We start from the raw sequence: 16,370 nt of genomic DNA, 5'->3' as shown, positions 1-16,370 counted from the left end.
TTTTTTTCCCAAGGTGGATGACCTCACAATTTCCGACATTGTATTCCATCTGCCAAACCTTAGCCCATTCGCTTAACCTATCCAAATCTCTTTGCAGACTCTCTGTGTCCTCTACACAACCCGCTTTCCCACTAATCTTTGTGTCATCTGCAAATTTTGTGACACTACACTCTGTCCCCTCTTCCAGGTCATCTATGTATATTGTAAACCACTAACCACCGATCCCTGTGGCACACCACTAACCACCGATTTCCAACCCGAAAAGGACCCATTTATCCCGACTCTCTGCTTTCTGTTCGCCAGCCAATTCTCTATCCATGCTAATACATTTCCTCTGACTACGCGTACCTCTATCTTCTGCAGTAACCTTTTGTGTGGCACTTTTGGAATGCCTTTTGGAAATCTAAATACACCACATCCATCGGTACACCTCTATCCACCATGTTCATTATATCCTCAAAGAATTCCAGTAAATTAGTTAAACATGATTTCCCCTTCATGAATCCATGCTGCGTCTGCTTGATTGCACTATTCCTATCTAGATGTCCCGCTATTTCTTCCTTAATGATAGTTTCAAGCATTTTCCCCACTACAGATGTTAAACTAACCGGCCTATAGTTACCTGCCTTTTGTCTGCCCCCTTTTTTAAACAGAGGCGTTACATTAGCTGCTTTCCAATCCGCTGGTACCTCCCCAGAGTCCAGAGAATGTTGGTAGATTATAACGAATGCATCTGCTATAACTTCCGCCATCTCTTTTAATACCCTGGGATGCATTTCATCAGGACCAGGGGACTTGTCTACTTTGAGTCCCATTAGCCTGTCCAGCACTACCCCCCTAGTGATAGTGATTGTCTCAAGGTCCTCCCTTCCCACATTCCTGTGACCAGCAATTTTTGGCATGGTTTTTGTGTCTTTCACTGTGAAGACCGAAACAAAATAATTGTTTAAAGTCTCAGCCATTTCCACATTTCCCATTATTAAATCCCCCTTCTCATCTTCTAAGGGACCAACATTTACTTTAGTCACTCTTTTCTGTTTTATATATCTGTAAAAGCTTTTACTATTTGTTTTTGTGTTTTGCGCAAGTTTACCTTCGTAATCTATCTTTCCTTTCTTTATTGCTTTTTTAGTCATTCTTTGCTGTTGCTTAAAATTTTCCCAATCTTCTAGTTTCCCACAAACCTTGGCCACTTTATACGCATTGGTCTTTGATTTGATACTCTCCTTTATTTCCTTGGTTATCCACGGCTGGTTATCCCTTCTCTTACCACCCTTCTTTTTCACTGGAATATATTTTTGTTGCACACTATGAAAGAGCTCCTTAAAAGTCCTCCACTGTTCCTCAATTGCACCACCGTTTAGTCTGTGTTTCCAGTCTACTTTAGCCAACTCTGCCCTCATCCCACTGTAGTCCCCTTTGTTTAAGCTTAGTACGCTCGTTTCTGGCACAACTTCCTCACCTTCAATCTGTATTACAAATTCAACCATACTGTGATCACTCATTCTAAGAGGATCTTTTACGAGAAGATCGTTTATTTTTCCTGTCTCATTACACAGGACCAGATCTAAGATAGCTTGCTCCCTTGTAGGTTCTGTAACATATTGTTCTAAGAAACAATCCTGTATGCATTCTATGAATTCCTCCTCCAGGCTACCCCGTGCGATTTGAGTTGACCAATCGATATGTAGGTTAAAATCCCCCATGACTACTGCCGTTCCTTTTTCACATGCCTCCATTATTCCCTTGATTATTGCCCGCCCCACCGTGAAGTTATTATTTGGGGGCCTATAAACTACACCCACCAGTGACTTTTTCCCCTTACTATCTCTAATCTCCACCCACAATGATTCAACATTTTGTTCATTAAAGCCAATATTGTCTCTCACAACTGCCCTGATATCATCCTTTATTAACAGAGCTACCCCACCACCTTTCCCTTCTTGTCTATCTTTCCGAATCGTCAGATACCCCTGTATGTTTAATTCCCAGTCTTGGCCACCCGGCAACCATGTTTCTGTAATGGCCACCAAATCATACCCATTTGTAATGATTTGTGCCATCAACTCATTTACTTTATTTCGAATGCTGCGTGCGTTTCGGTAGAGTGTTTTAATCCTAGTTTTTAACCATGATTTTTAGTTTTGACCCCTCCTGCAGCCCCTTTATATTCAGTGGCCCTTTTTGCTTTTTGCCTTGGGTTTCTCTGCCCTCCACTTTTACTCATCTCCTTTCTGTCTTTTGCTTTTGTCTCCTTTTTGTTTCCCTCTGTCTCCCTGCATTGGTTCCCATCCCCCTGCCATATTAGTTTAACTCCTCCCCAACAGCACTTGCAAATACTCCCCCGAGGACATTGGTTCCGGTCCTGCCCAGGTGCAGACCGCCCAGTTTGTACTGGTCCCACCTCCCCCAGAACCTGTTCCAATGCCCCAGGAATTTGAATCCCTCCCTGCTGCACCACTGCTCAAGCCACGTATTCATCTGAGCTATCCTGCGATTCCTACTCTGACTAGAATGTGGCACTGGTAGCATTCCTGAGATTACTACTTTTGAGGTCCTACTTTTTAATTTAGCTCCTAGCTCCTTAAATTCGTCTCGTAGGACCTCATCCCTTTTTTTACCTATGTCGTTGGTACCAACGTGCACCACGACAATTGGCTGTTCTCCTTCCCTTTTTAGGATGTCCTGCACCCGCTCCGAGACATCCTTGACCCTTGCACCAGGGAGGCAACATACCATCCTGGAGTCTCGGTTGCGGCCGCAGAAACGTCTATCTATTCCCCAATCGAATCCCCTATCACTATTGCTCTCCCACTCTTTTTCCTGCACTCCTGTGCAGCAGAGCCAGCCACGGTGCCATGAACTTGGCTGCTGCTGCCCTCCCCTGATGAGTCATCCCCCTCAACAGTACTCAAAACGGTGTATCTGTTTTGTAGGGGGATGACCGCAGGGGACCCCTGCACTACCTTCCTTGCACTGCTCTTCCTGCTGGTCTTCCATTCCCTAGCTGGCTGTGGACCCTTCACCTGTGGTAAGACCAGCTCACTACACGTGCTACTCACGTCATTCTCAGCATCGTGGATGCTCCAGAGTGAATCCACCCTCAGCTCCAATTCCGCAACGCGGACCGTCAGGAGCTGGAGGCGGACACACTTCCCGCACAGTAGCGCCCGCCTCAAGCTGGCGTCTGGTGCGCCCCAAATCAGAAGAGTGCGCTTGCGCCACATACGCCATTGTGGCACAAAACGGCACTCGTAACACCCAAACAACAGGTGCTACTGAGCCGAATTTCGCGGCTTGTCACATTTTGTATCAACTTTTTCCATTATAAATTTATACATCCACAGTTATAATGGAAACATTTGATAGAAAAGTGTGACAAAAATGCAAACCACGAATGTGATAAATTTATCACACTATATATTTCACACTCGTTTTTGCTATTTAACTAGGTGGTAATATAAAATATTACTCTAAGATATATAAAAGTAAGGACTTTAAATTGAGGATTAAAGTAATCTGTGCTCTGGTGCAGTTATCCACTCTCTAACCCCGTTTCCTTCACCTGCAAACTGCACTAGGTTTTGACTCCCGATGTTACAAAATTCACAAAAATAATAAGTCGGTGGCAAGTGAAATCACGAGGAGGGAATCCAGCTTTAAGAGGCCGAGCACGTACAGCGGGGGATGTCAGATCGGTTTTACGCTGGGGCGCGGCTGTAGACAACGTCAATGCAATGTCAATCGTGATAGTTGGGGCATCAGAGATCTTTTAGACGCTTATCTTTTTTTCCTTATCCGATCCACAGCCTCTACAGATGGCACTTGCAGAAGCGTTGAAGACGCTATGTTTTCCCGTCGAACTCAGTCGGTTGTTTCACTTGATCGCTGTTTTTTGTTTAGTGTCACTGCTGGTCAAAACGGTGAAGCTCGTCCGGAGAAGACGGGAGATGATAAAAGCCATGCAACTTTTCCCGGGACCGCCAGCCCACTGGTTATTTGGACACGTACTGAGGGTCGGTATTGATTACCACCTAAAAGATTTGAGGCTCTTTTGTGGCAGAATAGGACAGGACAAATATTCGGGGGGAAAAACCCCATAAAGTGGTCGTATACCCATTATGTGTTTGTATCGTTTCCTCGAATTGTCAGTAATGTACCGAATGCGGTTAAAGGCTAGAACAGTAATCATTGGCCCAAACTAAAGAATTGCAGAAGTAAGCAATAGTGTTTTTTTAATACAAAAGCAAAATACTGCGGATGCTGGAATCTGGAACAAAAACAGAAAATGCTGGAAATCTTAGCAGGTCAGGCAGCATCTGTGGAGAGAAAGCAGAGTTAAAGTTTCGGGTCGATGACCCTTGGTGTGTGTTTTTTTAATAGCAGAAACGCCAGGGTGACTGCATTTTGGCATTACTCAGAATAATGGGTACAGGTCAACAATTTGAGGGGTATGAATAATGTCATGTCTTTCCTGCTTTATAAATATGAAACACTGGTGTGCCCGGTTTAAGCTGAATTCGCTCCTGTGTACTTGGTTGTGGTTTTCTTTGTTGCGAGAAGTGTATACAATATGATTTCCTGGATAACTATCACAGCCAAATCCGTATTGGAGGACAGTCTGCAAGGAGTGATGATAAATTCGTTTTTTAATTAAGAGCATAGGCTGCTAGATTGTTTACTTTGACAAAAGTCATGAAGAACATGTTATCCTCTCTTCCCTTGCCTTGGGAGTTGACTCTTGCTGTAATAGGATTCCACCAGTATTCTGGTATCTCAGCAAAGTGACTGTTGTTTTGTGAGTTTTGGTGGTGGGGAAATCTGACTATGTAGGATGTTATAGCCTTATCTATTCTTGCCCTCATCAAATGCATGCATCTCTCTGCAGGGGTATCTAGATAGGAATCAGGAGCGGGGCCCAGGCTGATTCTTTTCCCTTCCCTGAAGCTAATTGTCACGCTCTTCAGTGTAGTCCATATATTGAAACCGATTTATTCCTGGCACCCCATGGTTCAATCTGTCAGAGATGCCATTCTAGGAGCAGTCTTTTACTTCCTTCTCACCTCAATTTTCTCCTCGCCACTCCTGAAGACGGCCAGTGATTCTGGGGTACAGTTCTCCAGCCGTCCTCCAATGCATCATAAAGTTGTGTAAACAGGGGGGAAATTGTGCAGCGCCTGTTTGGGGGCGGTAACAGCTGTGAGACGAGATGGCGCGGAAGTCCCATCCCGCTCGCAATATTGGAGCGCAAAATAATGTGCATCACTGGCTCTGTGGGGCGCAGGTGGGGCGGAAGGATTCCGAGAGGAGCGCAGCGCTATGCGGGGAGGGCCAAACTGCTGACTCTGCGGGTCCCTACCTGGATCACCGGGGAGCAGGGGGCTGTGGCATCAGTCCAGCACCCGCGATTCACCATGCAATGGGCCGCAACCGGTAAGTTCGCCGATTTATTTTTCTTCCGAGTGCCACCTTTCCTTTAAGTAGCGCCTTGCAAGCGGCCTGCAGCCCCCTAGCATCGCCCAGCTTCAGGGGTCTCTCCAAAATTTTCGCTCCGGGGCGAAAACAAATCGCTGCGCAGGGTGATGCTATCGTTATTGTCAGCAGAACGGGACACTACTGGTTATTACCACTGCTGCTAAACTCCTGCGGAATTTAGCGGGAGTCGTTAGCGGCACCGCGCCTGGGTGAAAAATCATTTGCGCCTCGGTAGCACCTACCAAGGGTGCTAACAGGAGGCACAAATGACTCGAATTTCTCCCCAAAATTTGGAGAGCTCTCATCCAATCTCTTAACTGTCCACTGTGAGCCAATATGCATTGCTCTTACTGTTTGAGGTTTGCATTGTCAACATTAGTACAATGATAATATGTCTGTGAAATAAAGCTTCGAGTCTGCTTTCATATATTTTCATACTTTGAACATATTGTATGGACACTAGCTGTAAATAAATGACAGTCCAAAATCCAAAGTAGAAGTGTTAAAAGATCCTCAGTTCTGTTTACAAATACCAGCTGATGCAAACCGTTATTGATTCTTTGAAGATAAATTGGTTCGCATACAGTCAGCACTTTTATTTTTCATTTTTTTTCTTTTCTGCTATTTACTTTAATCTTAACAGGAACTTTCAGAGTGCTAATTATTTTAAACTTACTTTCACTAGAAAAGTGGACACTGAAACTGGCCTTAAAATAATGAAAGGTGTGGATGAAATTGAAGTAAGCAAGTTATTTAACTTGGAAAATAAACACAACACTAAAGGGCGCAAGTACAAAATTCACAAGCCTCAAGCAAGGTTAGAGATTTGGAAAATGTTGTTTTCCCATAGGATACTGGATAGGTTGGATAAACTCTCAGAGAAGGCAGTTGATTTAGCAGATAAAGTACTTCACTTACCACAATATTCTCCTATAATTAAATCTGTAGTTATAGTTATAAGAATGCAATTAAAAACAACTTGAGATTTACAGGGGTTCATTTTTGCCACTATGATTTAAGGCAGTAGCTTATCTTATTTTCCAGCACTCATGCTGATGAAAGAACTATTATTAACTTCTTGAAATGGTCAAGAAAATATCCTTATGGTAACTTTGTCTGCTTTGAGCCTTTTGTTTCTTATCTGGTGATTAATCATCCTGAGAATATCAAGAAGGGGTTCCAGAGGTAAAATTTTTCAAATTTGTTAATGTTTTGTTTCATTTTGTTAAATTTCATTGCAGTTTCCTCAGGATGGGACAGACTTAGACAAGACCGTGACATGGGCAAAACAATATCCATATGCCTACCCAATCTGGTTTGGTCCATTTACAGTTTTCTTAAATATCAACCACCCTGATTATGTTAAAACTTTACTTGTGACTACAGGTAAGAATTTTTATAAGTATTTATTGGAATGCAACCAACAATTATTTCTTTTGTTGCAAGGACCAGCTTCCAAATTTTACTTGTTATCACCACCATATCAAAGAGGGGAACAGCAGTAAAATATTTTGTGTTTTACACAAGGAACTAATTTGAACTTTTGGCAATGGTGTAAAATGGGCAATATCGATTGACGGCGCATTATACATCCCATCCTAATTTCCTTACTAACAATGGGTGGCAGATCCGATATCCTTTTATCCCCTTCGCTGAACGTTGAAATGCCCCTCCCCATGCTTTAACGACACAATTGTATTTTTGAACACACATGAGATTCTGGTGTGTGTTTATGCAATGGTGAAGTAAGTTAGCCTAACAGTATATTATTATGACAATGGCCCTGAAGTTCCGGCCTCCCCAGGTCCATACAGAGTTCCTACGGACCCGGGAAGGCATCGAAAATGCCGATTTCCAGCGCGCTATGCGCATGCGCTGGAAACCAGCATTTCCAATCTGTCAGGTTTCTGGCTTGACAGATGGCCGCATCTTGGGAGCGAGGACACTTGTAAATGGAAATTTCCGATATTTACGCTTACAAATTTCCTCAAAAATCTTGCGCCTGAAAAAGCAGGCGCATAGCCTAATTTTACAGGTGCAAGTGTTTTAAGAAACACAAAAACATAAAAGTAAAGTTATTAAAAAATATTTTATCATTCAAAACCCTCCCCACAACAGTAAGTTTATTTTTTAAAACTTTTTTAAAAATCGGGAAATTATTTTTTTTAAGACATTAATAACTTTAATTTAAATGAATGTAGTGTAATTATTTTCTATTTTTTATTAGTGTTTTGGGTATTTGGGGCTGTGTTTTGGATGTTTTGGGCTCTATCACAATCATAGTAATAGGTGTTTAGGTTCCCTGCGGAACTCCTATTACTATGATACTTTACCTGATTGGCTGCCCAGAGACATGTGACTCCAGCTATAGGCCTGCGCACGTGTCGACGTGCACGCACTGTGAATCACACTCGAAGGAGGCCTCGGCATCGCAAAGTCGAACGTGAGCAGCAGCTCAAGGTAGGTGCGTATTTTTTCTCTAAAATGCCCGCGGGGAGGCCAAAACGGAATTTCAGGGCCAATACCTCTTTAAAATGTTAGTCAATGAATTTTGTTTTGATTTCATGAATGCTACAGGTTATTAATCAATTTTTGTGTCTAAGAAGCAGTTTAGACAGTTAGGGTGGGATTTTCGAAAGGTTTGCGACCGCGTTTTCGACGAAAACCCGGTCACAAAGCTCGGGTGGGATCCTCGGGTACCTGTTTGCAGCGGCGCTTCCAAATACCTCTGGGGAGAGGTGTGCCGACGTGCAACAACACGGATTGCCGTGCCCAGAATAGCGACAAGTCAAACCTGTCGGTGCAGCCCTGCCAGCAAAAATTGAAGTTAAAGTTGTTATTAATTTTTTTGCAGCGATTAGATAGTTAAGGGTCTTATAAACGTTTTTGGAATGTTTGTTGGAATTTTTTTTCCCCCCTCCCAAAGCCTCTCTCGCAGCGTTCCCGGCGCCAGATTAAAGTTACCGAAACTCACGTTTTAGAAACATAGAAACATAGAAATTAGGTGCAGGAGCAGGCCATTCGGCCCCTCGAGCCTGCACCACCATTCAGTAAGATCATGGCTGATCATTCAACCTCAGTACCCCTTTCCTGCTTTCTCTCCATACCTCTTGATCCCTTTGGCCGTAAGGGCCATATCTAACTCCCTTTTGAATATATCTAATGAACTGGCCTCAACAACTTTCTGCGGTAGAGAATTCCACAGGTTAACCACTCTCTGAGTGAAGAAGTTTCTCCTCATCTTGGTCCTAAATGGCTTACCCCTTATTCTGTGACCCCTGGTTCTGGAACTCCCCAGCAACGGGAACATTCTTCCTGCCTCTAACCTGTCCAATCCCGTCAGAATTTTATATGTTTCTATGAGATCCCCTCTCATTCTTATAAACTTTTGCGCCACGAATGCTTGTGCAATCCCTCCCTTACTGCCCCTGGCGCAGACGTAAAGACCGAAAGTTCATGCCTAAAAACGATAGCGCAAAAATGGTAAGTTTCATTTATTGCTACCGTTTTTGCTGAAAAACCCCGAAAGCCAAAAATCCGGCCCCTTCATTTATTAATGGCTGGCTGCACGCATACTTAAAAGGGGAAATGTATTTATCGTAAATTTAAATGAAATTTACTGTCACATAATTTTTAATGCTTTAAAGAGAGCTGCTTGTACACTACCAGTGTCTCTGAGACGTTCCTTTCTGCATTTGAACATAAGAATGCTAGGCCATTACAGAACAGCAGTAAGCCATTCAGTCCCTTGGCTGATCTGCACCTCAACTTCATTTTGCCATCATTTCTCCATACCCCTGTCTAACAAAAATCTATCGATCTCCATCTTGAAATATCCAATAATCCTAGCATCCACAGCCTTTTTGGGGATAGAATGAAAAAGTGCAACCTGATTTCACTCCTGAATAGCCTAGCTCTAATTTTAAGATTATGTCCCATTGTCTTGATTTCCTCCACCAGAGGAAATAATTTCTCCGTATCTACCCTATAAAATACAACATTTTAAACACCTTGATCAGACCACTCCTCAATTTCCTGTACTCAAGGGAATACAAGCAAAGATTATGCAACATGTCCTCATAATTTAACCCTTTAAGGCCAGGTATCATTCTGAAATTATAGCTGCTGATTAGTGGCTCCTTGGAAAGAGACATTTTAATAGAATTCCCCTCCCCATGAAATTCTGAAATTGTATTACTTTAGATACTTTTCTGTGCAGATTCTTTAGCTCTTGCATTTGCTTCCAACCAAATGGTTCAGCTTATATCACAAGGAAATATAACAATAACTTGCATTTACATAGCACCTTTAACATAGTAAAATGTCCCAAGGTGTTTCACAGGAGCATAATTAATCCTGAGGAAGAGAGTGTTTGAAGGCCAGGACCTCAAATCGGGCACCAAGCTTATGGTCTACCGAGCTGCAGTGATACCCGCCCTCTTATATGTCTCAGAGACGTGGACTATATACAGTAGACACCTCAAAACACTGGAGAAGTACCACCAGCGCTGCCTCTGCAAGATCCTGCAATCCACTGGGAGGATAGACGCACCAACGTCCGTGTTCTCGCTCAGGCCAACATCCCCAGTATCAAAGCATTGACCACACTTGACCAGCTCCGTTGGGCATACCACATTGTCCACATGCCCGACACGAGACTCCCTAAGTAAGTGCTCTACTCGGAACTCCTACACGGCAAGCGAGCCCCAGATGGGCAGAGGAAATGTTTCAAGGACACCCTCAAAGCCTCCTTGACAAAGTGCAACATCCCCATCGGCACCTGGGCACTCCTGGCCTAAGACCACCCAAAGTGGAAGGCGCTGAGCACCTCGAGTCTCATCGCCAAGAGCATGCAAAAATCAAACGCAGACAGCGGAAGGACCGTGCGGCAAACCAGACTCCCCACCCACCCTTCCCTTCAACCAGCCTGCCCCACCTGTGACAGAGACTGTAATTCCCGCATTGGACTGTACAGTCATCTGAGAACTCATATCTAGAGTGGAAGCAAGTCTTCATCAATTTCGAGGGACTGCCTATGATGATATGATGAATCAAACAAAATTTGACACTGAGCCACATGAGATATTAGGACAGATGACAAGTTAAAATGATTCTTTCATGAAAGAGACATAATGCACTGCATTTATGTTGCACAGATGCTTCAGGTAGTGGTTCTGCAATGATGATTACCTTTCTCACCACTGTAGAAATTTCTCCACAACATAACAGTTTCTACAGCACTGGAAACTCTGTGACATTTTGCTTGGGGAAGGTACTGTACAGGCCAATGAGAGCGAGGGTGAATTTCTGGCTCATACAGAGTGGACATGAACAGATTTACAATCAGTCTGGTAAGGCCAAAAGCTTTACCTCCACCAAAAGCAAATATTTATGTTCCTGTCAGAGATTATACCACAGTACAAGCCGTGGACTAAAATTGCCTTCTTTGACAGTACATGCCAGTTTAAATGGTTCTAGTTACACCTTGCCTACTTTGACAATCACACAGGCTGCCACCTCCTAATAGGTAAAAGAATTTTAATGGTTTCACTTGAGTGTTGTAATTCCATCAAAGAATGAGGGGCCGAAATTACCCTCAGTGAGAAATTGGGGAGGGCAATTTGAATTAGCTGGGAATTTAGTGCCCTGCAGAAGTCGGAGGGAAGAGGCGGGAAATTCAGCTGTTAGTTCAAGAAACCGCCTCCCAGCACTATCGGACGCTGTTGGAGGCATTATTGGGGTGGTGTCCATCACCGCCGCGCTAACCATATCAGCACGGCGGTGATGACGTCAGCGCGACACATCGCAACCTCCCTCCCCTTCATTTAAAGGGAAGGGATGTTGCGAGGCCCAGTGAGGCCTCCGTGCAGTCGACTGGACCACTAGGGAGAGGTTTGGCTGGGCCAGTGGCCCGCAATCCAAGCGGGGTGCTGGGCTGCCTATTGGTGGCCCGGCCGAACCAGTGTCTGCCGTTGTCAGGCCAACTCTGGAGTTGGTCGACAATTAAAACAAAATGGCAGCTGCGGCGGTACGCCTTCCTCTTTAAGGGCGGCCACACTGCCCAGCCATTGGCAGCTTCCCGCCTCGCGAAACTGTTGGGGGCACCGACTGGCGGCGGCTGCGCCCCTGCGGGGCGATTTCCCCCGGAGGGCTGAAAAAGGATCGTCGCCAGATGGCAAGGTGTCAGAGCACCGGGCGGGGTGGAAACACGGGGCGTGGTGGAAACCTGTTCCCACCGAGCCCGGCCCGGGGTCAATCACGTGTGAGTCGCACCCTCCGCCTAGTAACAGGCCTTAAAGAAGGGGGTAATTTCGGCCCCAGAATGTGTATGCATTTACCTCCGGACGGGGTGGGCGGGAGGGCGGTTTTCCAATTTCTTTGTATACAGTGTTACAACTTAGAACCACTCACAATACTTTTATTTGTGCTCAATGCAAAAGTCAGCTTTCATAGATGAGCAAGCATTCCCAGGACTTGAATCATGACTTTATGTGAAAAGTATCTAGGATAGTGGGCCTTGGCACAAACAATGAATGCATTTACTATAGGGGTATGCAGTGGAAATAGTATGCAATACCACTGTACCCTCCTGATCTCCCCGTGACAGAAAACAAGCTGACAGTCTGTTAGATTAGAGTAACAACTACTAATTTGTGTTTATTATGAGATCAGATTAAATCAATGCAAGACTAAATCAGCAGATAACATTACTTCACTTAACTTTACATCTCCTGTTCCAAAACAACAAAAAACTCTGTCTTGGCAGGTCCCTTCAGTAATCTTGGACTATGTATCTGTTATGTATGCAATAAAAGTACAAACTGAGTCATCATAGGCAGTCCCTCAGAATCGAGGAAGACTTGCTTTCACTCCCAAAGTGAGTTCTCTGGTGGCTGAATAGTCCAATATGAGAGCCACAGATCCTGTTACAGGTGGGACAGACATTCGTCGAGGGAAAGAGTGGGTCAGGCTGGTTTGCCGCGCGCTCCTTCCGCTGTTTGCGCTTGACCTCTTCACGCTCTTTGCGTTAAGACTCGAAGAGCTCAACGTCCTCCCGGATGCACGTTCTCCACCTCAGGCGGTCTTCGGCCAGGGTCTCCCAGGTGTCAGTGGTGATGTCGCACTTTACCAGGGAGGCTTTGAGGGTGTCTTTGTAACGCTTCCGCTGTCCTCCTTTGGCTCGTTTACCATGAAGGAGCTCCGCATAAAGCATTTGCTTAGGGAGTCTCGTATCTGGCATGAAAACTATGTGGTCTGCCCAGCAAAGCTGATCGAGTGTGGTCAGTGCTTCAATACTGGGGATGTTAGCCTGGACGAGGACACTGATGTTGGTGCGCCTGTCCTCCCAGTGGATTTGCAGGATCTTGCGGAGACATCGTTGGTGATATATCTCCAACGACTTGGGGTGCCTTCTATACATTGTCCATGCCTCAGATCCATACAGGAGGGCGGGTATTACTACAGCCCTTTCGACTATGAGTTTGGTGTTAGATTTGAGGGCCTGATCTTCAAACACTCTTTTCCTCAGACGGCCAAAGGCTGCACTGGCGCACTGGAGGCGATGTTGAATCTCCGCATCAATGTCTGCCTTTGTTGATAAGAGGCTCCTCAGATATGGGAAATGGTCCACGTTGCCGATTGGAGGGCAGTGCTGTGCGGCGGGGACAGGCTAGTGGAGGACCTTTGTCTTACGGATATTAAGCGTAAGGCCCATGCTTTCATTTGCCTCAGTGAATACATTGACTATATCCAGGAGTTCAGCCTCAGCATGTGCGCAGATGCAGGCATCGTCCGCGTACTGCAGCTCAATGACAGAGGTTGGGGTGATCTTGGACCTGGCCTGGAGGTGGCATAGGTTAAACAGCTTCCCACTGGTTCTGTAGTTTAGTTCCACTCCAGCGGGGAGCTACATAAAGGTACAAACTGAGTACTGTTTAACTGAACAAGGTGCAACCTAGTTCTGCTTAATTACGGCCCAAAGTGCCTGACTCACAAAATGGCTGGCCTGTTATACTAGAGCAGCACCATGTGCGTGCTGCTCAGTGGCCTCCAACAATGACACCATCTGATGGCTACAAACAGCATGTACATACATGACAATACCCTCCTCTGAGATCTTATCACAGTCTTTCACAGGTTGAGATGGTCCGGTGCTTTACGCTCCCGGGTTGACCGTCTCAGTTCGATTCCAGCCTTGGGTGAATGTGCGGAGTCTGTTGAGGCTATGGCTGGATGGCTGACTTGTTGAGGTTGGCAGTGGCCATGTCCATTTTTATTGAACAAGTCTGTGATGGAAATTCCGGCTTCACTGATGACACTTGAGTCCACTGAAGGCTGCTGGTAGGTTGGTTGGTCATCGACTGTTTCTTTGTCTGACTGCTCTAGCTCGTTTGTCTGCTTCACCTTGGTTTGATCTATATGTTTCCTGCAAGTTTGCCCATTCTTGAGCTTAATAACAAATACTCTGTTGCCCTCCTTGGCCATCACTGTACCAGCGATCCATTTGGGACCCTGACCATAATTCAACACATCTACAGGATCATTAACAGAAATCTCGCGTGACACAGTTGCGCAATCATGGTACCCTTGTTGACTTTGTCTTTTGTATTCAACATGATTACTTAAATCCGGGTGTACAAGAGATAACTTGGTCTTAAGATCTCTTTTCATCATGAGTTCAGCAAGCGAGACTCCTGTGAGTGTGTGGGGTCCTGTCCTGTAACTCAGCAGTATGCAAGACAAGCGAGTCTGCAGTGATCCTTGGGTTACTCTCCTCATGCTTTGCTTGATAATTTGTACTGCACATTCTGCTTGCCCGTTGGATGCAGGCTTGAACAGTGCTGACCTGACATGTTTTATGCCGTTAAGTTTTACAAACTCCTGAAACTCCTGACTGGTGAAGCACATAGAAACATAGAAACATAGAAAATAGGTGCAGGAGCAGGCCATTCAGCCCTTCTAGCCTGCACCGCCATTCAATGAGTTCATGGCTGAACATGAAACTTCAGTACCCCCTTCCTGCTTTCTCGCCATAACCCTTGATCCCCCGAGTAGTAAGGACTTCATCTAACTCCCTTTTGAATATATTTAGTGAATTGGCCTCAACTACTTTCTGTGGTAGAGAATTCCACAGGTTCACCACTCTCTGGGTGAAGAAGTTTCTCCTCATCTCGGTCCTAAATGGCTTACCCCTTATCCTCAGACTGTGACCCCTGGTTCTGGACTTCCCCAACATTGGGAACATTCTTCCTGCATCTAACCTGTCTAAACCTGTCAGAATTTTAAACGTTTCTATGAGGTCCCCTCTCATTCTTCTGAACTCCAGTGAATACAAGCCCAGTTGATCCAGTCTTTCTTGATAGGTCAGTCCCGCCATCCCGGGAATCAGTCTGGTGAATCTTCGCTGCACTCCCTCAATAGCAAGAATGTCCTTCCTCAAGTTAGTAGACCAAAACTGTACACAATACTCCAGGTGTGGCCTCACCAAGGCCCTGTACAACTGTAGCAACACCTCCCTGCCCCTGTATTCAAATCCCCTTGCTATGAAGGCCAACATGCCATTTGCTTTCTTAACCGCCTGCTGTACCTGCATGCTAACCTTCAATGACTGATGTACCATGACACCCAGGTCTCGTTGCACCTTCCCTTTTCCTAATCTGTCACCATTCAGATAATAGTCTGTCTCTCTGTTTTTACCACCAAAGTGGATAACCTCACATTTATCCACATTATACTTCATCTGCCATGCATTTGCCCACTCACCTAACGTATCCAAGTCACTCTGCAGCCTAATAGCATCCTCCTCGCAGCTCACACTGCCACCCAACTTAGTGTCATCCGCAAATTTGGAGATACTGCATTTAATCCCCTCGTCTAAATCATTAATGTACAATGTAAACAGCTGGGGCCCCAGCACAGAACCTTGCGGCACCCCACTAGTCACTGCCTGCCATTCTGAAAAGTACCCGTTTACTCCTACTCTTTGCTTCCTGTCTGACAACCAGTTCTCAATCCACGTCAGCACACTACCCCCAATCCCATGTGCTTTAACTTTGCACATTAATCTCTTGTGTGGGACCTTGTCGAAAGCCTTCTGAAAGTCCAAATATACCACATCAACTGGTTCTCCTTTGTCCACTTTACTGGAAACATCCTCAAAAAATTCCAGAAGATTTGTCAAGCATGATTTCCCTTTCACAAATCCATGCTGACTTGGACCTATCATGTCACCATTTTCCAGATGCACTGCTATGACATCCTTAATAATTGATTCCATCATTTTACCCACTACTGAGGTCAGGCTGACCGGTCTATAATTCCCTATTTTCTCTCTCCCTCCTTTTTTAAAAAGTGGGGTTACATTGGCTACCCTCCACTCCATAGGAACTGATCCAGAGTCAATGGAATGTTGGAAAATGACTGTCAATGCATCCGCTATTTCCAAGGCCACCTCCTTAAGTACTCTGGGATGCAGTCCATCAGGCCCTGGGGATTTATCGGCCTTCAATCCCATCAATTTCCCCAACACAATTTCCCGACTAATAAAGATTTCCTTCAGTTCCCCCTCCTTACTAGACCCTCTGACCCCTTTTATATCCGGAAGGTTGTTTGTATCCTCCTTAGTGAATACCGAACCAAAGTACTTGTTCAATTGGTCTGCCATTTCTTTGTTCCCCGTTATGACTTCCCCTGATTCTGACTGCAGGGGACCTACGTTTGTCTTTACTAACCTTTTTCTCTTTACATACCTATAGAAACTTTTGCAATCCACCTTAATGTTCCCTGCAAGCTTCTTCTCGTACTCCATTTTCCCTGCCCTAATCAAACCCTTTGTCCTCCTTTGCTGAGTTCTAAATTTCTCCCAGTCTCCAGGTTCGCTGCTATTTCTGGCCAAT

General features: G+C 45.0%; 1 protein-coding gene across 3 annotated transcripts in view; it reads left to right on the top strand.

Moving 5' to 3' along the window:
* Positions 1-3,711: 3,711 nt before the first annotated feature.
* cyp4t8 (cytochrome P450, family 4, subfamily T, polypeptide 8) overlaps positions 3,712-16,370 on the top strand; it is a 167,450-nt gene continuing 154,791 nt past the window's right edge. For 2 of the 3 annotated variants that reach the window (XM_070886968.1, XM_070886967.1), the window contains exons 1-2: positions 3,712-4,016; positions 6,717-6,861. In XM_070886968.1, coding sequence (XP_070743069.1) covers positions 3,819-4,016; positions 6,717-6,861 — 343 coding nt within the window. In that variant the 5' untranslated portion in view covers positions 3,712-3,818. The remainder of the gene's footprint in view (positions 4,017-6,716; positions 6,862-16,370) is intronic. The other variant, XM_070886964.1, reaches the window with a different exon arrangement.

The sequence above is a fragment of the Pristiophorus japonicus genome, chromosome 8 (assembly GCF_044704955.1).
Source record: "Pristiophorus japonicus isolate sPriJap1 chromosome 8, sPriJap1.hap1, whole genome shotgun sequence".
Taxonomy (NCBI): domain Eukaryota; kingdom Metazoa; phylum Chordata; class Chondrichthyes; family Pristiophoridae; genus Pristiophorus; species Pristiophorus japonicus.
This window is presented reverse-complemented; position numbering and strand designations above follow the sequence as displayed.